General features: G+C 41.2%; 2 protein-coding genes across 3 annotated transcripts in view; one reads left to right on the top strand and one right to left on the bottom strand.

Annotated features, from left to right (window-relative positions):
• Nucleotides 1-18,133, bottom strand: part of SPPL2B (signal peptide peptidase like 2B) — a 25,361-nt gene extending 7,228 nt beyond the window's left edge. For both annotated transcript variants that reach the window (XM_079328702.1, XM_079328703.1), the window contains exons 1-12: nucleotides 17,975-18,133; nucleotides 10,422-10,541; nucleotides 8,138-8,320; nucleotides 7,353-7,442; nucleotides 6,855-6,994; nucleotides 5,880-6,022; nucleotides 4,982-5,078; nucleotides 4,711-4,827; nucleotides 3,160-3,241; nucleotides 2,278-2,352; nucleotides 2,082-2,144; nucleotides 652-751 (exon numbers count right to left, since the gene is read on the bottom strand). In XM_079328702.1, coding sequence (XP_079184828.1) covers nucleotides 652-751; nucleotides 2,082-2,144; nucleotides 2,278-2,352; nucleotides 3,160-3,241; nucleotides 4,711-4,827; nucleotides 4,982-5,078; nucleotides 5,880-6,022; nucleotides 6,855-6,994; nucleotides 7,353-7,442; nucleotides 8,138-8,320; nucleotides 10,422-10,541; nucleotides 17,975-18,031 — 1,267 coding nt within the window. In that variant the 5' untranslated portion in view covers nucleotides 18,032-18,133. The remainder of the gene's footprint in view (nucleotides 1-651; nucleotides 752-2,081; nucleotides 2,145-2,277; nucleotides 2,353-3,159; nucleotides 3,242-4,710; nucleotides 4,828-4,981; nucleotides 5,079-5,879; nucleotides 6,023-6,854; nucleotides 6,995-7,352; nucleotides 7,443-8,137; nucleotides 8,321-10,421; nucleotides 10,542-17,974) is intronic.
• Nucleotides 18,106-22,995, top strand: LSM7 (LSM7 homolog, U6 small nuclear RNA and mRNA degradation associated). The gene is made up of 4 exons (XM_079328714.1): nucleotides 18,106-18,240; nucleotides 18,548-18,638; nucleotides 19,629-19,700; nucleotides 22,017-22,995. The coding sequence occupies exons 1-4, from the start codon at nucleotides 18,193-18,195 to the stop codon at nucleotides 22,157-22,159; spliced, it is 354 nt and encodes a 117-aa protein (XP_079184840.1). The 5' UTR covers nucleotides 18,106-18,192; the 3' UTR covers nucleotides 22,160-22,995.

Below are 22,995 nucleotides of genomic sequence, written 5' to 3'. Positions count from 1 at the left end.
CTAAACATTTGTAAAAATACAGTGTTCACAATGTGAGTACCAGCCCTTCAAGCTGGTACTGAAGCCAGTCGAATTTTATGGTTAATGACTATGCCTGCTGCAGACTGGGGGGAGAACAATGGGGATGACAGAGTTTGTATTTCCCAAAATACAAAAAAGTAAACAAATAATCTCTCAAAATAAATCTGAAAGCCAGAAGGTGCATAATTTTTTCACCTGCAATGATGCCAGGGATAGTTCTACATACCATCTAAAACCCAATTTGAGAGAAGGTGTGATAGACACTGGATGCAGTGTGACTAACAGGAAGTTTTGAGTGGTCAGGCATCTGTCCTTTAGCCATGTGTGAATGGACAAATAATTTCCTCTATCACACATTATTAAAGATGCTTTTATAGTATAGAATCAGCTGCTAAATCAACTCCTGCAATTTCTCTACATTTCTTGACATAACTGCATGTGAAACTGAACCACAAGATAAATCTGCATTTTTCTTGTGGAAAAGGTGAATAGTGCACAAAGAAACCTATACTTGAAAATTTATCAGGTTTATAGTAATCAAATCAAACCTACCACTTGAAGCAGGAGTACAAAAAGAATAAACTAATATGACAATGCAACATGTAAAATTCTTAACATGCTAAACCATACCTGGAACTAAAATGTCTCCAAATCCTAGGAGAGAAAAAGGCCTGTCACACAGAGCCAGAGGAGAGGAATTCAGTCGTGGAACCTTCAGGACCATTGGGAGCTTGGGACAGAAAGACACATCTGATGAAAAGGACAGTGACACTACCTACCAGAACTTGCTCCTCTTGAATTCAAATTGCAGGCTTAAAATACAGCAAATGTATCTTTTAACACGTTCACTACATACAACATTAATGACAGTAATAAAATGTATTTAAGATGGGAGCAATGAAATACTTTCTAAATACTATGTTAATTTCAAAGTCCTCACATAGAATTGGGTATCAACTCTGCTTTAGCTGCAGGAATGTACAATTTTTAGGTAAGCTGCTACATGCCTAAGAAATAATTTATACAGTTCATTCACCTGGGTGCAATGAAAGTTTCAAAAGACAAAGACATGAATAATGTTAAAAAGTCATTTTTCAAATCACTTTAAAGATTCTTCCCTGCCCCCAGTGTTCCTACTAAAATTTGCAATGTGAGGCACAATGTATGCCACAGCATTCTCTTTATCTCTTAGTATCTTAAAGAAACTTTATTTTCTTTTTTCTTTTCTTATATTAGTGCCAAAATAGTTTTATATGCTTATATTTTCACTACTGTTTTGTACAATTCATTCTATACATAAAGTTGAATCCAAAGGGGTGCTAAAGGGAGAAAACAAAAGAAGTCAAGAAATTAGTGTTGACTATATGGATTGATCCATGTTCTGCAAACAACTATTTTCTTTGCTATTTTCCCATGTGACACTATTACATTCATTGCTGAAATAGATCAAATTGATCCTTAAATTAATAAAACCAGGTTTTCCTACAGACTAATTGGGTTTTTTTCTCATTCTCTCTTACTGGCTCCTACATCTCACATACTTTCCTCCCTGAGTCAGCCACATCTGGTAAGGTGTTCATGCAATTGGCTGCTGTCCAACGGTGAGAACCCACTGAACAGACTCCTGGTTTCTTCTGTCTCCAATTTGTGATTCTCTCCTTTACCTACAGCCTCAGCTTTTCATGAAGCAAATGTCAAAAAAGGGAAGGAGGGGGAAGAGACAGACTGATTATGTTTTATCTCTTTAGGAAAAGATGCCTATGCTTAATTAGCAGCAAGTTAATATTTACAGATGTGGTCGTGTTTTTGTGAAGCTGAGCTAACCAGGTTTCTTATATTGAAACCCTGTCAAAAAAATATATAGGAAAACCAAAGCTGGTGTGATAAACCACTACAAGTCTGCTTTGCCCCTCTAGAATAAACCTTCAGGAGTACTTATTCCCACATTAAGTTCTTTTCAGACTGGAATCTTAATTTCAGCTTTGTCGTCTTGAACTTTAGAGAAGTTAAAAGTGCAATAGTTGAAAGTTAGTGCCAGATATTCAGATAACATCCAGTACCTTTTCATGAGTGGCAGAATCAGATGGGCCTGCAGCCACCTCCACCATTATACTCTCCCCAGTCTGAAGAAAAAAATGGGAAAACTGTAAATCAGCACTTCATTCAGCAGCTCTGGGATCATTTAGGATCACACAGAGAAACAAGTCTTTACACTTTGCTCTGTGGCAGCAGGCAACAGAGAAGCACTTTACTTACCTTTGTTAGAAAGGGTGTGATAAATACAAAGAACACATCATACACAAAAAGAACCAGGAGGAGCAAGGTACAACCCTGAAAGAAGAGACAAGATACTTGGTATTTACACACTATGCATTAGCAAACAGAAAAGAAGTAATAATTAGAAGGCGATTCAAAGAAAAAGCTAACAAAGACTAAACTATAATTAATGTATTTTTCTCAATTCCTAAATATTTTAGATGAAGGAATCTAAAGGGTCTTGCATGCACCATATAAAAGAAAGTAATTCTCAAACACAAAATTACATGTTAGTGCCCAAAATTCTTTATAATGTAAAATCTGGAAATGGTGCCATTCAATTTGCTGGGAAATATGAAGAAGCTCTACATCTGGAGAATGCCAGGTGTAGCTTGAAACACTATACACCCCTTTACTGTCAGTCTATACAAACTTAGAGATGAAGATAATTTGAAACAAGGGTTTGAATACCTGCTTAAGGGACAAATAAATGAATAATGCTGGTTTTTGTCTTAGGATACTGACTAAGGTCAGAAAGATTTGAAAAAAACACTAGAGTGATACACTAATTGTATGTCAACTTGAAAAACAAAATCAAACCAATCAAAACTAACAACCACGAACCCCCTCAACAAAATACCCAAATACCAAATACACAAATAAATGGGTGGTGTGTGATTTACTAGTCAACACTCTACAGAATCTACAGAACAATCACATGTAACTTATTGGTCTTCATTATACTCATTGCATCCCTTTTTTCCATGCTACATATAAATAGAAGTGCATTTCCAAGGCAATATACTCCATTCAAACCACATACATGTGAACTTCTTATCTTTAACTTTCTTCTTAAATTTAACTTCTCTTTAACCTTCATACCTTAAATGTAGGCAGACGAATTGTTTTCAACATGTAGAGACAGAAAGCAATTCCTAAAGCATCTTGCAGAACCCAGGCCCACCTTAAAAAGAGGAGAGCAACATTTTTGCAGGAAACAGCAGGAAAAGCAGACCAAGCTTTGTCCTCACTTAGGACCTGCTTGGGACAAAAATAAAAACCTTTATTCAAAGTACTTGCTTGAAACTGACATTGTTGTCAGCATGAATTTATAAATGGGAAGTTGCTCTTCATCACCCTGATAACCTTCCACACAGAAGTGCCTGGGAGATGATGAAGGAAGAACTGTGCAATATGTCCATCTAGACTCAGTAAGGCTTTCCACTGACAATCCTCCATTAAATCCTCACAGAAACTGATGAAGTACAAGCTAAATGAGCAGTGAGGTAGACTGGAAACTGGCTGAATGAGGTCAATGGATACCAAAATGGAAGTGCTGGGTCCTTTGTCCTGTGCAGAGGTGTGCACCCTCGTGAGTTGAGGCAAATTTACAGCTGGGCCTGTTTATCAACTGTGTTCTGCAAGCTGAGTAGACAAGTGCTCTTTGTGTACTCTCACCTGCTAGGATCAAAGAGAAATAGGATCTGAGATAAACAATTCTGAGGTTTCCCAAAAATTGCTGTGGCACAGGTACAATGAGAGATGATGCTGTTGGATCAATACCTGTGTACTTGCTGATGGAGCCTTTTGCAGGGGACACTCAGACCCACTCCAGCTCTGGGGCAGAAAATGGATTTCCTAGTCCTAAATACTGCAGGTTGGAACATCTCTACAGCTGCTGTACACCTCAGTCTGACACTAATCTCTCTAAAACATCTTTCAGAGTTGATGATTCCTGGATTTGAGTTCTGTCATTGGGTGATCCACACAGAACACAGATATCACAAAAGCAGTAAAATGCATTCAAAGTACAAGTCAGACATCTTTGGTATCATCATCAGAAACATAAGTCAGCATTTCAGTTCCAATACTGAACCCTCAACAGAGGAACCAAGATGAACACAACCTGCATACATGGGGAAATTGGAATATCTGGGAGTGAGGTAAGAGGTAAAAAACCCCAAACAAAAACCAAAACTCTACACTGCATAAAAGATCACCTCTAACAAAAGTGGTAAGAACATGCTACAGTTAGGTGCAACAACAACAATGGATGCACAGAATTACTGACTCATACAAGAAAGCTGAGAGAAACTAAAGATCTGACAATCTTACCAGTTCTTATTGTCATTAAGAAGTAAGTTAGACAACTTGTGTGTCCAACTTTCCATATCACTTCTGAAAAGCTGTCTAAAGTTAAAGAGATCAGAATACTGACTGGGACTCAGAGAGATCCAAGCTTAACAAGAGACAGTTTTAATTTAAATGAACAAGAAAGAGTACATAAGGAACAACAAAGAATTTCTGCCTGTCTCTACTTTTTTTTTCCTGTCATTCCTAATTTCTGGATACATGTAGACTTCTGTGGATGTCAGTTACTTATATATAAAGCATTTTACAATTTTTAGCACAGAAACTAAAATGTACACTTACTGATCTTCATTTCTGAAGACTCCCCAGACAATGCTGACAGAGACACAAAACACTGCCAAGAGCAGCATCCGGACCTGGGGGCGCTTGTGGAAATAAGGCAAGTTGTTCTCTGGGATTCTGGAGAAGAAACACACCAAAGCTACAGTTGTCTATCTAGACAGCCTCTTACTTCATAAACATTTTGAAGCATGAAGCCACCTTTTAAACCCCATACCTACTCAACAGTATAAAACCAAGCTTCCCTATTAGAATTTTGAAAGTTGCCACATACCTACACTTTCCCAAGGGGAATCTTCTTACAAAGGGAGACAGACAACTGTAAAGACCAATCGAGGCAGCCAGGCAGAATATTCCTATTATAACATAGACTGAGGGGAAAAAAGTATTAGGTCCAAGCAGGATAAGGCAAGAGATGCTTTTTTTGTATCCTGGCTGAATAAAGAACAATCAGTCCATAAGACTAAATGACAAATAAGGCTTAAATTTCAACAGTGAAAGGTAAATTCAGAGACTTCAAATGATTGATTAGATCCGTGCTCTTTAAGTATCTAATTCTAGCTCCTTTTACTCAGGTGTACTTTATGCAGTACCTACTTAAACAAATCAAAACCTCTATCCTAATCTTCTTAAAGTAAGTCATAAGCTTCAAAGGCAACCTATGGTGAAGCATTTATCTTCTCTTTATGAGTACACAGGAGCTCTACAAGGGAATATCAAAATCACTAAGTAGCAAAATACATCAATACAGTTTCATTACTTCCTCAGAAATACACAGAAGCACTAGGCTCTCATGGTTTTTTTGTCAATCTGATGAGTGTTCAATAGAAAATTATAGTCTTTATAAAGATTTTTAAAAAATTATCCTTGATCTTGACTTCAAATTGAACAATAATAGAAAAGAATAGGTCTGAGAACACCTTTAACAAAAATAAAAGGTATTTACTTAATCAGCTTTAGTGTTTGAAAGAAGCTTTATGTCCAGCCTCACAGAACGCAGGATTAGAAATCTAATCGGTGAGTCTTCTTACAGTAGTTTAAATTATATTGGGATGAAGACACATGACAGAAGAGAGATGTTTCATTATTATTTTCACAATAAAAGGTTCTGTGAATGATGTCAGCCTTGTGATATTCAAGATGTACCAATACAAATACAACCTTAAGAGTACCTAAGTGGTCATAGAAGAAATAAAGGAGGACGAGCATTGAGCAGCACATCACTACAAACACACAGATCATTATGGGAGTCACATCCACTGTTTCATCATCATGTTTCTCTGCCCCATCATCTCGCTTGTGCTTCATGTACCTCCTGAAAGAGTAACATGGCTACCATCAGTTCACTCCTTCTGCAACAAAGTACACAAGGACTGAATCTTCAGCAAAAAACACAAGGGCTTGAAAACATGTCACAACACCAATGCCTGCTTTGATTCCCACTCAAGTGGAACCACATTTTCCATGGAGGTATGAACATCAGGTGTAATGCAATGCATACACCAGTAACTGCTGCCTTAACTTACCTAGAGTACTATTTCATTTGCTAAAAGCTCAACTGAATCCTGAAAACTACCACAGAATAATTTACTATCTTCAGAATAAATCCTCAAATCAGGTTGTGCATACAAAACAAATGTTAGAAGTAAGTGTGGCACAATGACCTCCTTCTCCCAGTCCCACCTGCTGGGAAAAAGTAACTATAAAATTTCATTTAAAAATTGGTAACAAACATAGCATATGTTAGCCATTCAATCAATCTGGTTTGCCCTATACCAGTGAAAGCAAATTTTATTATATTTTTACAAAGTATTTTTGTGGTGAATTTTTACAAAAGCCCAAACAGTAAGCCTACTACTTAATAATTTTTTTCTGAGGTTCTCAAATGTTTGGTCTTTTGACATAGCAAAATCTTGTAATTACCTACATAAAATTTATACTCCATTGATTTCCTACAGTGACCAAACCAATGCAAGGCTCAGGGCATTTCAAACATCACATAATCATTTTCCCATTCTGGCTACAGTCTCCTAACCTCACTAGCAGAGCTGCCAGGTGATGCTTACATAAACACCATCTATTTTTTCTTTTTTTTTTTTTTTTTTGTGAATAATACAGGAAAACTGGCATACTGCAAAGTTACTCACTTTTTCACATCTCTGCTTCCTGCCCAGTAGCCTCCAATTGCAACAGTCCCCACAGCCATGACAAAGATAATCACCATGTTGTAGTCCAGCACAGGCTCATTTGGTGCATACATTGCTCCTTTCACTGAGCTGCCAAAACTCTGTGCAGGTAAATACAAGTTAGGAAGGATACCCAAAAAGCCACCTTAGCAAAGGTTTGCTTAATTAATTTTCACTAAACAACCTCACAATCAGGCTTTATTATAAACACATAAGAGCAATCTATTGGCTCTTCCACTAGAAATATTTATTTCTAGCACCAAGCTGTATTTTGATTTTATTCCAAAGATTGAGAAATAACCTCCCTAGAGATTTGATTTTTTTTCCAAAACACAATAATGTAATCTTCATGAATACATTCTCTACATAGTCAAAGCTCTTAAGGTGGACTTAATACTGTTGAGCAGTAACTCATTTATGTGAGATAATATAAATGAGAGTTTTTAATATTGAGTTTACCTTGCCAATATCTAACATATCAGTATAGCTTAGCAGTGCCACAGGAATATCAATCTCTTCATACTGACTCCTATTACCTCCAGGAGGAACCTGAAAGACAGTTCAAACCAGGTAAAAATATGTTGATTTCTTCAAGTACTTCTACTCTTTCAAAAGGGTTAAAATTGCAAGTTCTGTTCCTGCTAATTAGAAAAATATTCTAGAAAGGAACTTACTGACATCTAACACTCAAAAGTTAAAATATATGCCTGTTCCCAGTAAAATAAAAGCAATGTAATACTGTAACAGCAAAATGCAGCAAATTTCAAGCAGTATCTTTTGCACAGCAGTCACAGATTTATGACTGGTGTGTAGTATTGACCACGACTCAAACTTACTAATTTTATTTTCAAAACTACTAATTTTAAAATACATGCTGGTGATGCTCCAGGTAAATCTAAAGCACTAGATTCAGTGTGGCAGTACAATGGAATCACAAACCAACCACCTCCTTTGACCCCAGTATTTCATTTGGAACAAGGGTAATTCTGAACCCTTAACTTGAATGTCCCATGAGCTCTGTACCAACTCTTCCTACTTAAATGAGTCCCTCTTGTTTCACTCATTCTTTTGTCAGATGTATGGTTTCCACACATGTACATGTATCAACACATGTACATGCAGCAACACACATGTATTATTTACTTTAAAGGGGAACATCAAATACCAGCAATGTGCACTGAAGAAAGACAATATCTAGCATCAGAAGGAGTATCAGTAGCATAGGAAGATAAAAAGCAACTTACCAGTCTCTCTCTACTAACAATCAGCAGCCCACGTGCTCCATTTATCTGAGCAAGCCTCACTTTCTCATAGAAGGTGCAATTTCCTCTCATCACCATGGGTATTTGATTATTAAATCCCCCATCAGGTACATCAGAAGGAGAACACAAAACAGATGCTGTCTGATCCTGCAGTTGCAAGAGTGACTGAAAAAAGAAATTAGTTAAATACATATATATAACACAAAATAATAAAAGAAGTCAAGAGCAGAAGCCAGAGTTTCTGAAGGGTAATTTAAAACTTTCCAGTAATGGATGTTAGAGTATTCTCAGAGCAACATGAAAGCTGAAACAATGCTGCCTTCTCTATTATGTAGGGTCCTGCCTTGCTTCACCTTATTGCACAGAATTCTGCTGGTAATAAAATCTGGAATATGATCTTCACTTGCATTTATTTTCTTCAGCATTGTTGCTTTTCTGATGCACACAGCTAGGATGTGGGAGGAGTACAGCAAGGTTTTATGCTTGCTGGGCTGGCAGAGTGGCAGGCTGGGATGATGGAGGGTATGAACAGCTAGAAACAAAAACACAGGCTGGGGAAAAGTACAGAAACATAGGCAATAAACTTCCATGTTGAAACCTACTGTATCCAGTGACCTGAGGTTTTGCACCCAAGTATTTGAATACTGGATTCTAAGCTACTCCTCTCACCACTTGTGATCCACAGACTTTGTAAGCCTATCCCAATCCCTTAGTTTTGGCCCTCCTCAGACCCAAAGGCATCTGATTTCAACAGCAACATCTCAAAGATACTTCAAGGTTTTAGAAATAACACTGGCAGTAATTGTTCCTTGCAAAATCTAAACAACCACCAGCATCTTTGTCCAGTTCTCTTTGCAAGTTACCTGAAAACTCCAATTATCTACCAAACAACCAAGCTGTGCTAAGAGAAGCAGGTCTCAGCCCTTGCTGAGGTGAGCTGCTAGATTTGAGAAGAGTCAAGGTACAGTTTTAACCTGAACAAATGCCACATGGAACAGTTTGTATTAGAAATCCACAGGTACAGAATATACAACACCTGTGTAACAGACTCTACTGTTTTAGGAGGGAAAGGGAAGTGTCAGGATGCCAGTAGATTCAACCTTATTCAGAAAACTGTTCTCCCCAGCCTGACCTCCAGAGACAGCAAAATGCTCCTGGCCACACTTCTTGGCTGGCCAAGTGTCAGAGCACAGAGCACAACACAAATGCAGAGTGAGCTCAGAGTGGTGCACTGCACTGCCTCAGTTAATGAACTGTACTGCTGCAGCCCTGCAGGAGGAGGAGCAAGAATGAAAGAACAGAAATGCAGGAAAGAACCAAGCAAGGAAACAGGGACTGGCAAGGGATATAGCATACACTACCCAAGTGTCTGTGCAAGCTATTCTGGACCACTGGCTCCTGCAGAGCTATGAAGATATGACTCTAGTGAAGTTTTATGAGACTGATTTAAACAAGGTGTCCACAGTACAGTCCTTAACTCTTGTAAGTACCACAGTCAGCCATGCATGTGCTGATGCACATTACACAGGCAGGGCAAGTGCAAGAGTTTATCAGCTGAGTCTATACAGGGCAAAGACAAATACTGATGTCTAGGGACTAATCTACAGTTGCACTAAAGCCCTCAGAAGTAACTGGAGACTTGCCTATACACTGATAAGGAACTCTAATAATTCTGTGGGGCACTCAACTGGTTGAATAAAATGAACCAAGTATCACTCAACTGTATGTTCCCCTATTAGTAGCTCATTCAAAGTGCATTTGCTGATTTCAACATTCAGTGCCAGTAACTTTTTCTCACAGAAAAAAGTGAAGAATTTACAAATTTTACAGTTCATACAGCTTTGGATAATGCAGCAAAAGCTTGACACAGTTTATGACTTGTTAATCTTACACCTGACACTGGGAAAGCACTAAAGGCCACAGTTCACTGTATAAGAAAAGCCAAGTGGGATTTTCTTGTATCATGCTGATGTACAAACACTCCATTGCAAGTACAGACATGTGCCATTTTAATTTCATTGATCACATAATTGAAAAAGAGTGTTTCTGTTTTGAACAGCAATAGTCATTATCTCTGCACAATGCCTGGAAATGAACACTGCCATCCCTAAGACTGCCTAGTCATCTTAAGAGATAAAATATTTTCTAAGCAGAGCAAACAATGCAGTTGCTTCAAATTGTACTAATCCAAGTAAGAAATCAGAAGTTTCCTTGTAACAAAGGCATTTTTAATACATATTGTGTCATCAGTTAGCTAGGTACTTACAGCTTTACCCAGATCATGTGGCAAATGGGCCCACTGAGAGTTGAAGAGAATACAGTAGTCTTTTCCTTTGCTGCTCCCCTTCTCTGAAAGGACATGCACCATTCCATACTCACAGTACACCTGAAAATGTAACAAAAATGTCACAAGAATTTTAGGTTACATCAAATATCAGAAGTGAAGGAAGTAACTTGCTGTTGACTGTGCTGCTTTGTATTTTTAAAGAAAAACATAATAGTCTACAATGTTTCTGTATTTGTGCAGGGAATACAGTGGAATTTGTTGTTATTTCCATCAAAGAAAGACTTCAGATACATTAGCCAGATTCCTTCCTACATAGCAACTGGTCAAAGAATCAAGTGAAACAATACTTTTGTTTAAAGAACAAAAAAATCAAAACCAACAAACCAAAAAGCCAACCTCAAACAACACAGCTAGACTGGTGCACATATGGATAAAATCACAGCAAGGGTAAGAAGCTGGACTAATGCAGAAGAGCTTTGAGACTTGGAGTGCCCTGTCCAGCCTGGGCAGCAGCAGGAGGACGTGGAGCTGCTGCAGCCAGTGCAGAGGAACCAGGGAGATGCTGCAAGGGCTGGAGCCCCTCTGCTCTGGGGACAGGCTGGCAGAGCTGGGGGTGCTCACCTGGAGAAGAGAAGGCTCCAGGGAGAGCTCAGAGCCCCTGGCAGGGCCTAAAGGGGCTCAAGGAGAGCTGGAGAGGGACTGAGGACAAGGGATGGAGGGACAGGACACAGGGAATGGCTGCCAGTGCCAGAGGGCAGGGCTGGATGGGATATTGGGCAGGAATTGTTCCCTGGGAGGGTGGGGAGCCCTGGCACAGGGTGCCCAGAGCAGCTGTGGCTGCCCCTGGATCCCTGGCAGTGTCCCAGGCTCACCCCAGGCCAGGGCCCTGGAACTAGATGATCTCTAATGCCCCTTCCCAGTCAAACCATTTCACGATTCTATGAATAAGACACCAACTCCTGAAAGTACAGCCTGAAATAATGATCAATTCTAGATTTGCATCACTCCAAAACTCAACCTTGGACATCTCTGCTGAAGATGTTGCAAGACCCACAGCAGCAACAACTCTTTTTCTTTCCTAGGTAGCACAAGTAGACTCTCAAGTCTACCTACTGCATTTACTTATCTCTGATTCAATGACCAATTGTCACTTGTCAAAACTCAACATCTGCAACATTATAAGCAGTGAAGATTACATCTAAGATTTATCAAGGCCTTCCCTATTTCTCACCCTGTTCACCAGTGAATAAATGCCAAAGAGGTTTGGAAGGGGTCATAACCAGGCAGATGACTCAACAAAGAGATTTTTCATACCCGTAACATGTATGTATATATGTATGTATGTATATACATAACCTGCAAAATAAAAGTACTTTTGTGGAGTTGATGCAGTTGACTGTTTGTACTCCAAGTCCTAGTAGATGTTTACCCAGGCAATCAGAAAGTAGGAAGACAAAACAACTGTGGAAGTACATACAACTTCTCTATCACTAGTGGTAGTTTTCTTTAATTAGTGGTGACTTCATTCTTATATTAACTGAGCCAAAATAATTGTAAATCCTCCCTGATCTTGGAAGTGGTTACACAAAGTATATCACGAGGTCTGTCAGGCACCATCTCCACTCACTGAAAAACTGTAAGTTAAGAAATCTTTCCTTTATACAAAATACTGAACATCAGCTCCCCAGCATGAAGTTTGCTCATACACATTCTGTGACCATCTGGTCAGGTTTGAACATCAACACATTAAGAATTCAGTTTCAGATTAAGATCTGACCAATTGCTGCAAAGAGATTTTAATGCTTCAGGTAAAAATACATTAAGATACAAAACAGTGCTCAGACAGTAGGACAAAACCTAACTTTTAAAATGCAATTCAACTATACAAATCCAGATCAGAGCTTCTTTTTGAAGGAGATTCTTGCTGATCTTCAGTTGCCACTTTAGAGCCTTGCAGTGCTCTCACAGAGCAACTTCCATTGTTCAAGTAGTGCTGTCTGATAATAGATTATAAAAGGACAATGCTGAGAGCAAATGCAAATCATATCTGTATTTTAACTTGATATAAACTATGAGATAGTCAGGAAAAAGCTGACCACATATTAAAGGCAGCAGTCTCAAAATACTATTTCAGCCCACTGATTTGGAAATTCAGTCCTTAGGAATACCAAACACTTTAATGTGACTGGATTCTTCCTATTATGATTTCTGTCTTGCCAGAGCTTTCCATTCCTATTTTAATGAGAAGCTTCTCCATTTTATTGAGGACACTTGTTAATCCTTTCTAGCACTTAGCAGTTGAAAGTTAGTTAAAAAACATTCATAAAATATCTAAAACATGTACAATATATGATCTGGTTCTCCTCTGAACTAGTCACACATTTGGTTTCTGATGGAATACTGTCATTCATTAGTAACTCCAGGGCACAAGATCAGGACAAGACTATCAGTTCACAACCAGTAGCAAGTTCAAAAAAAATCAAAACCAACCAACCAAACAGACAAGACCCCGCCACCCTGCTCCCTGCAACCATTTTATCTTTCTGCCATCCCACTTTGTACCACACTCCTCTCTACCCACACTCAACTCCTTCCTTTCCATTCTTCCTTCTCTTTCACCTGTGCAGCACTCAAGCAAAACCAGTTATTGACTGAAGGTATGTTTAATTGCTCTGCTTTAGCTTTCCCCAAGGAAGTCACTTTGTGCCAACCAGAACTGATGAAACTTTGTTCTGGAGAGAAATATATCCATAACCATCCCTGCTACTAATTAGAAAGTTGTGACAGACTAATTTGTCAACACCTAATTTAACATTCATAACCTAAACAGACCAATAATTTGATAATTTGGTTTGATAATTATGCAGTTACACTCTTACACATACACCTGACACATCTGTTTCTCCAGGCAGCAGCTGAGGAGCAGGATGCTAAAGATGACTGGAGCCAGCAGCAATGTTGTATCTTAACATGCTTGTTCAAAAATCCATGAAAAGAATCAATCACTCTAATTTCTCCCTCTTTATTTCAAACTCTACTACTCAGAAGCTACCATTGCACCCCTAGATATTTATGGTAAAAAGATGTTTTTTGGAAAACTTCTGAGAACAGTTTGGGTTGGAAGGGGACCTTTAAAAGTCACCTTGTCCAAACCCCTTGCAATGGGCTGGGAAATCTTCAATGAGACAAACCCTGTTCAACCAGACCTTGAACACTTTCAGGGATGGGGCACCATCTCCCATCTGGACAACCTGTGCCAATGTTTTACCACCCACATTGTAAAACTGCTCTTTAACACACACAGTGTGCCCAGAGGCAGTGATGGAATTCTGCTGCAAGATGTCAGCAAAGCAGAAAAGAAATGTCATTGTAAAAATACACAAGAGGTAGAGATTTCTATATTTAGCTCTTCTGCATAGAAATGGTCTTTTTTAATATATGCAGCAACTTTTTCCCTTTTTAATAGCATGAGTGTTAACTAAGTCCTTCAGAACCAGTGATGTTTGTCCTGGAGCACGCTGACATGGGAGGTCACACCAATGAGCTCAGAGCAGATTAAAGCCACTGAGCACCCTGCAAGTTCCCAAGATAACTGTGGAAAGAAGGAGACACTACTGTGCATATGCTGTGAGGAAACAAGAACTCCAACTCCCTGCTAGAGTGGACTTGCTAACTCATATATCAGGTATCCAACCATAGTACCTAAACTTTCAACAGAAGCAAGTAATTTAGAAAAGTAACCTGTAGTTATTATCTTGAATTTTACTTCCCAGAGTAACAAGCAACAGAGATGCAAATACAGTCACACACAAAAGACAAGAAAAAAATAATGTTCCCAGCTTATTGTACACAGTCTAACTGGGCTTAGATAAACAAACAAAATGTGGAGTATCTTAGTTTTGAATGTTACATGTACAACTCTCTCCAAAATCTTCAGGCAGTTTTGCAGGAGCTAACTCCTGAAATTGAACAGCTTTATGCATATGGGAAGCAATCAAGCTGTACAGTCAGAAGTTTTACATCTACAAAATATACAGCACATATCTTTGAAATGAGAGTAAGTACAGTGTGTGTTGCTACATTTCCGTGGAGATAACTATTACTGGAACTCAGGAATGATTCCTAAAAGGCACCCAGAAGACAGTTATACACAATTCTGCTTTCTGACCTATTGAATGGATGTTCTTCAAATAAGTATTAAGGGAGTAAAAGGTTCCTAATGTGAAGTGCTCAAAACATTTTAGAAACTATGTGGATTTGTGTGCCAAAAGCCAAATAAAAATCAAGCATGAGAGGAATTAAAGGCAATATGAGCAGGGCTAAAAGCAGAAGAGAGAACACAGAGTTTTAGAAACTCTGTGGAGAATATAATCTGTGGATAATGTGGATTAACAAGACATTTTTACAAAGCTATTATTAATTAGAATCAAAGCATAGTTCTGAAGTTTGTTCTTTTCCACTCTGCTTCCAGTTTTGTTTTTATTTATGTCAGGAGGTATGGGACAACAAAAGCTCAAAGCAGTGCTGCTGATGCATAGTGCCAACATTTATGATGATTCCTTATTCCTAGAGACCACTTCATGACCAGGATTAACCCAGGAGAAAATGCCATCTCCTGTGCAGATCCAATACAATGTGCCTACAACCCCAAAGGCTCTTTTCCAAGTGTCTGGATATCAAGCCCAGCCTTTTTCAAACACAGAAAAACAAAAGCTGCTGTGACAATAAGGTATATTACAATCCTTGCTTCTTACTGATCCTATGGCTTTAAAAGCACACAATAGTGTATAATTAACACAAAAGGAAGTGTTTTCTACAAAGCTGGAAAAGGTCTTCACACAACTGAAATGCAAAATCTGACGACAGAATTTAACAGACAAACAAGCTCATCTAATGATTATTGTAATAGAAGGGCATACTTGTTGGCTCTGAATCTCATCAGAGCCTTCCACAGATTAATGCATAAAAGAGAAGAATATTCCCCAGGTTTTTTGCTGTGCAAGGCTTTTTAGGTGAATTAATGCAGCTCAGAGGCAAGCACTTGACCTGCACGTTAAATGATGGAAGAAGGAAGATGGAGAGGAAGAATTCAGCTCACCTGTATTTCAAGAAACTTCAGTGTGAGTGACTGAGCCAACCTAAATCCTGTCTTGTTTGTTCCTCCCTGCCTCTGGCAGCACCATCACCTGGATGTCCTGTACACCTCCTCTGCTGTCAGTAGCTCTATTAACTGACCTGGTCACTCACTCAGAGATGTCACAGACACTGGAGCTGTGCTCTTTGAAGAAGGAATGAATGAGCCATCCTACTCTCACAGCAGGTACCATGTGAGAGCTCCCAGGAGCTGGAAAGTCATTCTTTCCCATGAACTGCCCTGATCCAGCTGGAGATCAGCAATAGCAGGCAGTGAAGATGCACACAAATAATACAGTCCTTCAACAAACACTGTACAGTGCAGAGAGCTACATATTTATAATGCAATAATTCCAGAAGACTGAGTTGTCAGCCACCACCTCAATGCAGAATTTCAGTCAGTCTGTCCAATTCTTTGGACCCCTGTCATAGAGTGCCCTAATTGAAAATACAAAGCCATCACCTCAATTCAATATATTCCACTGCTCCAGTGAAGGCCAGATAGATCCAACACACTCGCTGCAGATCATGTTACTATGTTTGTCACTAGTTAAAGGCTCAGGTATCTGCTGTTGTTACAGGACAACTGAGGGGTAACAATGCCGGGAAGGAATGGAAACTTAAATGAAATGTGAGAACTCAAATACCAAAGCAAGATCTAAGTGCAGATTATACTTGGATCTATAAAATCACACCACTCTTAAAGTGTTCCCAGATGAGGACCAAGATTTGGAAGAGCCATGCTTCACTAGCCAAGCTGATCCATCTCCCTAAATCAGAATATAGACAAAAATGTGGACACTATTTCCTCTTGCCCCAGGGAAAACAAACAAGCAAAAAATTTCTATTATCCTGTTTCAAGGAGGGAAACAAATATATTTGCTCACTAAGGCAAGAGTAAGGAGTGAGAATGAGTACAGCTGGTGCACAGCAAATGCACACAGCAGGTCCACAACAGCTGTCAGCTCTGTCCCCTGGAATCACTCCAGCCATCAGTCACAGGGTACCAAACCAGGATGGGTGCAGCAGAACACTCCTCTCTGCCTCAGGTTAAGGAGGATGTACCACCCAAAACCATCCCAACAAGTGCAAGCACAAGAGATGCAGAAATAATGCACAATACGAGGTATTGCAGCAAATTTTTAAAACGCCAGCTTGGCTAACAGAAATATATTGGCGGCACACGGTCCATCCACTCCTCACTGCAGCAGCAGGACTGTTTCAGCCTGGCCAGTCTACCCGAGCTTACTCAAGTACATTAACACTCCCACTGCATAAATGTACCAAATGCTTACAGACAGAAATGTGCTGCAATGCACAGAGCTGAAGGCAAGACCTCCAAGTACCCAGCAGTGGACACTGCCACGTGCTCACCTTCCCCACTGACTGATCAAACTGAGTCCATGCCAGTCTTTGACTGAATCTTGTTCATTTGTTAATTAAATTAATCTTGTTAATTAAATCTTACTGATTTGTGGGGCCTGTTGGTACTACCAGTCCCTGTGAAGCATCAGTGGAGATGATCAGTGGAGAAAATGCACGGGGCATGCAAGAGCATAATGAAGAAATATTGAAGATAAAGATAATGAATGGAAAAAGGGGATGGGGATACAGAAATAAAGAAATTAGCTGACAACCAGACTACTCTGTAACTAAAGAATAGTGGCATAGAATCAATAAGGAGACAGAGAGAGAAGAGGGAAAAATCAGAGTTCCATGTTAATATGTTACACCAGCAATATTCAAAAAGACATAGTGCATTCCAAATTACCTAATAAACAGACAAGAAGTTTAAATGACATATTAAATGATATGTCAAAATTTCCAGAACACCGAACTACACGCCTAGTTTGTCACGTCCTTAGAAACGTATCCCACAAAACTAATTAATATTCTAGCAAGGACAATACAAGACTCAAGACAGACTACAGAGTCAGGGTCAGCAGAAATCCCCTGTTTTCTGCTGAATGCTTCCTCACAGGGAGTCTGTCAGTGGGAATAAAGCCAGAGCCGTCCCCGCGGAGCCGGCCGGGGGCTGCCTGGAGAGGGTGCTGGGCTGGGCCCACGGGGGACCCCAAGTTTTAAGAACTACGAGAAAAACGCTAGTTACTACGAAAAGAATGAAAAAAAAAAAAAAAAAAAGGTCTCAAACAACCCCAGACCCACAGATATACCAACACCGCCAACTCGCAGAGAGCAGGGCCCCGCGCTGCGCTGCCTTCCCGCGGCCAGGCTCGGCCCCGGCCCCTGCAGCGCCCCTGAGCGCCCGCGGGAGCGGCTCCGGGCACGGGCACGGCACGCCGCACCGCCCGGGCCCGGCTGCGCCCGCCGCCGCTCCCGCCCTCCGCCGGGGCCCCGTGCGCGGCTCGGGGAGGGCACGGCGCGGAACAGCCACTGACCTGCGGCAGCAGATGCAGGAGCAGCCAGAGGCGGAACCGGGCCGGCCGCGCCGCCATGCCGGGCCTGTCGCGCCGCCGCCGCTTTGTTCCGACCTGGGCCGGGCCGGACGCTTCCGCACAGGGCACCCAGAGCCCGCCCCGGACGTCCCGCCCCGCCGCCCCGAGCCGCCAACCGGCTCCGCCGGGGCGCCACGTCACTTCTGGCGGTGCCGAATGAAATGGCGAGTGGCGGCGGTGCCGGTGGCGGCGGCGCGGGGAAGATGGCGGTGAGGAGCGGGGTGGCTCGGGTGTCCTGCGGCGGCGATCGGCGGTGCCGGTACCTCTGATCGGCAGTGCCCCTGCGGTGCCGGCGCCCTCAGCGGAGTGTGCCACCGGTACCCGTACCCGTGCCGGTGCCCTCAGCGGCGTGTGCCGCCGGTACCCGTACCCCTGATGGTGCGGGCGCCCTCAGCGGCGGTGCTGGTGCCGGTGCACCCGCCGGTACCCGCGCCCCGGCCCGCAGCAGCGGGATGTTCCGGCGCTGTGTCTCCGCGGATGGCGCGCTTTAACCGGGCCGTCTGTGCTCTGCCGTAGGATAAGGAGAAGAAGAAGAAGGAGAGCATATTGGACCTGTCCAAGTACATCGACAAGACCATCCGGGTGAAGTTCCAGGGCGGGCGGGAAGGTGAGCCGCAGCGCTCCTGCTCTCCGGACAAGCCAAGGCGAGCAGTAGCGGGGTGCTTTTGCTTATTAGTGGTTGCAGTCGCTGGTGCGAAGCTTTTCTCGTTTGACTATTCCATTCATCTACCTGGGTGCGCTGTCTTTATGGCTCATTTGTGTGCCTCACATTAGTTCTCTTGAACAAGCTTATTTTGGCTGGTTTGTTGGTTGTTTCTCTCTTCATTACAAGGGTGCACTTAAAGGAACAAATAAACACTTATGGATGTAACAATTAATACAACTGTCGTCCCTCTCCATCCCCGTGCATTCCCAGGTGGGAGGGCACATCCCCGCGGGCACTTGTTTGTCTAAGTTAACCATGTGCTGCATTTTAAAACTCAAAATGCTTATGAGGGTTTGGGAGTTACTTGCACTCCTTACTGATAAGTGTATCTGTCAAACTGAGAAGGAGCTCTGTGTGATTTTTGTGGCGTATTAAGCGAGTAGTTTTGTGGAATCACATTCTCCATTAGGACAGAGTGCTGACCTATCTGCAGTGCCTTCCCGTGCTAATGACATGATGTGCCAGGAGGGCACCTCGAGAATGGAGTTTCTGAGGAAAGAACTTGAAATATCATCTCGCTTCATTTTTAACCATAACCTTTCATTAAGGGTATTTATTTCATATGGAAGTTGTCTTTATTATTTTCTTTGTGTGACTTTTATTGATTTGTTATACAGCATTCTTAAAATGCCCTTGAAATTGGCTGAAAGCAGAAATGTTAGTGTCTTGAAGAATTGATTGAAAAGCCTATATGTTTTAATTGGTGCAATGCAGCTTTTGTGTACTTGCCACTGATAAAGAGGACACTGTTTAATATCTCTGGCCTCATTTGTTTGGTCTTGCCTGAAGGAGGGAACAGGGCTGGAGAACTGAATATACCTGTTATGAAGTTTTGTGTTGCTGTATACATTGTTTTGTCCTGATCATTGTTTTCTGTATGGTCTTCAATAGCAAGTGGTGTCCTGAAAGGATTTGACCCTCTTCTGAACCTTGTGCTGGATGGTACCATTGAGTATATGAGAGGTAAGTAATGTGCAGTCTTTGGGAAGCTTCCCCTCCCTGGGTGGTTTTCTGGACAGAAATCTTACAGCTCTGTGAGTGAATAAGCAGAAAGTGCAGATTAACATCCCCCAAACTGCAGCATGCTTGGGATAACTATCTTGTAAAGAAAGAGATGAGGTGACAGATCTATGGGTAGTAACAACATACACCCAAGATTCCTGAGGGAATTGGCTGATTCAGTTCCCAAGCTACTTTAAAACATTTAAAATTTATAGATGTTGGGTGATGGGAAAGAGAAAAACATTGAACCCAATTTTCAGAAGGGTAGAAAAGAGCCTGGGAACTACTGTCCTGTCAGCCTCACCTGTTGTGCCTAGGAAGATCATGGAACACATCCTCTTTGGAGCTCTGCTAAGGCATTTGGAGGACAGGGAGGTGGTTTGAGGCATCCACCATGGATTTACCAAGGGAAAATACTGTCTGACCAACCCAGGGGCTTTCTGTGATAGAATGACTCCATCAGTGGACAAGGGAAGGGCTTACAGATGTCTTTTATCTGTACTTCTGTAAAGCCTTTGACACAGTCCCCCACAAGATCCTTCTCCCTAAATTGAAGAGAGATGGATTTGGTGAGTGGATTGTTTGGTGATTGTGGAACTGTAGTCAATGGCTTATTGTCCTCATGAGCATCAATGACAAGGGGTGTCCCTCGGGGATCTCTGTGGGGACCAGTGCTGTTTAGTGTCCATTAGTGACAAAGACAGTGGGATCAAGTTCACCCTCAGCCTGCAGGTGACACACCTGAAGGATGGGACCATCCAGGGGGCCCTGGGCAAATTTTTGAAGAGGGCTTACAGGAACCTCATGAGGTTCAGCAAGACCCAAGTACAAGGTCCTGCTCCTGGTTTGGAACAACTACTGTTGTCAATCCAGGCTGGGGGATGAACAGATTGAGAGCAGCCCTGCTGAGAGGGACCTGGACATGCTGGTGGATGAGAGGCTGGACAGTATATGCTTGTAGATTACAAAGCTGGCTGCATCCTGGGCTGCATCCCTACAGGATGGGGGAGTTCATCCCCAGGGAGGGGATTCTGCTTCCCTGCCTCGCCCAGGTGAGACCCCACCAGCCCTGGGGAGCAACATCAGGAGGATGTGCAGCTGCTGCAGTGAGTCCAGAAGAGGCCACAGAGATGCTCCAAAGCCAGGCTGGAAGAGCTGAGGATGTTTCACCTGGAGAAGAGAAAGCTCTGAGGAGATTTTATTGTGGCCTTTCAGTACTTTAAAGGGACATGAAAGGAAATTACAGGGGGTGAATGCTTCAGCAGGCCCTGTTGTGACAGGGCAAGTGGTAATGGGTTTAAATGAAAGTAGGGGTGATTTAGATATAAGGAGGAGAGGGTTATTTTAGCTATAAGGAAGAGAGTTGTTTTTTCATTTTTTTTTTTCATAATGAGGATGATAAAAACACTGGGACAAGCTTGAGAGGTTGTAGGTGCCCCATCCTTGGGAGCATTGAAAGATGAGACTGAGCAACTGGGTTTAGTTAAAGATGTCCCTGCTTGTTGCAAGGGGGCTGTACTAGATGACCTTTAATGATAATTCTACAGCAGAAGTTAAGCACATTCCCTGTGATAGAACATCCCTGGTAGTCCTTATTTGAGCTCCTCTGTAATTGTCTCATTGGCCACCCTTGTCCTCTAAAGCCTGAGTAAAGTAGTCTCTTTCTCCTCTCTGATGGTATCATTTGATAGAAGAGTGTTTTTGAAGAGTAATCTATCTGCTTAGAAGGGAACACCTGAAGCTTGGAACTGTCTCTCTGAAAGAGTTTTAAAATGTGTTGCTAATTTCTGTTGAATATAAAGATATCTCATGAAAGATAGAACTGATTTTGTTTGTCTGTCCTGATCCATCCATGTTTGGCCTGGTCTGGGAATGGACTGATGCTCTCTTCCCTAGTGCATTGAGAAGTCTGGGTTGTCTTCTGATTTGCATTAATTCCCCAAGTGTTTGTCTATAATGACATTTGAAATGGGATCAAGAATTTTTTTTTTATCACTTCCATCTATACTGTTGGTTAGATGAATGAAAGGGCCTTTGAATTCTTCAATAAATGTGTTCTGCTTTTTGTTACATACAAGGCAAATTTATTGCTCACTGTCAGTAAGGTCTTGAAAACATCAGATGGCAGTGCTGCATCACCTGTGCAGTGCATGTGTTCAATAAAACAAAGCAGTTAATGCTAGGAAAGAACATGCTATTTCTGTGCCTTTTGAACCTGATGGAATTTGGTTTCTTTTTCTTATTTTCTTGTTCTAACTGTGGATCTCTGCTTTTTAGATCCAGATGACCAATTTAAATTGACAGAAGACACACGTCAGCTGGGACTTGTGGTTTGCAGAGGGACTTCTGTGGTTCTGATTTGTCCACAGGATGGAATGGAAGCTATTCCAAACCCTTTCATTCAGCAGCAAGATGGCTAATGCCTCCTTTGGATTGTCTCTGAAAACTTCAGGAGTGCAAGTCATTGGAGAAAACTATCAGTGTGTGAGAAGCTTCCTGTTTTGGGGGGGGTAGTTTGAATGTGTATTTGTTAGTGTGAAAAAAAGTCAGCTTTTATTTTTGTGGCTTTCATAGATGATGAGAGGATGGGGAATGTAAGAAGTCTGTTCTTGTTTTCCTCCCACCCCCAAATAAGTGTGTAACTATGTTGTTTAGAGCTGACAGAAGAGAACATATTGACATTAATTGTCTGAGACCTTCTGATCTTGTGAATTTTGAAACAACCCCATAAAATTAGTTGAGAATGCCCTGAATATTGGTTATATTCTTTCCATTTTAAATACATTAAAATGTATTTAATCCAAATTAAAAGCCTAAGTACAGTAGAATGTGTTTTTCTTCCTCTTAGATATCAGTACTCAGCTGGGGAAGCATTATGTTGTAGTCTTCTGCTGTTGAGTTCAGTCTGTTTTGTACAGGAAAATGACTTCCTTGTGTAGTGCCATCACCTTTACAAGCAATGTAGCCAGGAAGGTCTTTTTCAGCACTGGTGGGCTGTCATCTGTGCATCAGCAGGCTCAAACATTTATACAGGATTTCTTGGAATTTTAGGGGAAGAATATTTGATACCCTAATGTTTGTTCAATTGTAGGCATTCTCTGGAAGTACTGCATATTTTTATATTGTGGCTATCCACATGTGGTTTTTCTTCTTATAACTTGATTTGTAAGTAAACATTTTTATTTCTTTTATACTGCAGAAAATTCAAGATTTGAGGAGTTTTGAGTGAATAAAGACAAATTAATCTGTTTCTAAA

The sequence above is a fragment of the Erithacus rubecula genome (assembly GCF_903797595.1).
Source record: "Erithacus rubecula genome assembly, chromosome: 28".
Classification (NCBI taxonomy): Eukaryota; Metazoa; Chordata; class Aves; order Passeriformes; family Muscicapidae; genus Erithacus; species Erithacus rubecula.
The sequence above is the reverse complement of the archived record's forward strand: the minus strand, read 5'-3'. Positions and strand labels throughout refer to the sequence as shown.

Coding starts and splice junctions, on each gene's coding strand:
- LSM7 (XM_079328714.1), top strand. CDS start 18,193: ATGGCGAGTGGCGGCGGTGCCGGTGGCGGCGGCGCGGGGAAGATGGCG. Junction 18,241..18,547: donor GCGGCGCGGGGAAGATGGCG/GTGAGGAGCGGG, acceptor GCTCTGCCGTAG/GATAAGGAGAAGAAGAAGAA. Junction 19,701..22,016: donor TACCATTGAGTATATGAGAG/GTAAGTAATGTG, acceptor TCTGCTTTTTAG/ATCCAGATGACCAATTTAAA.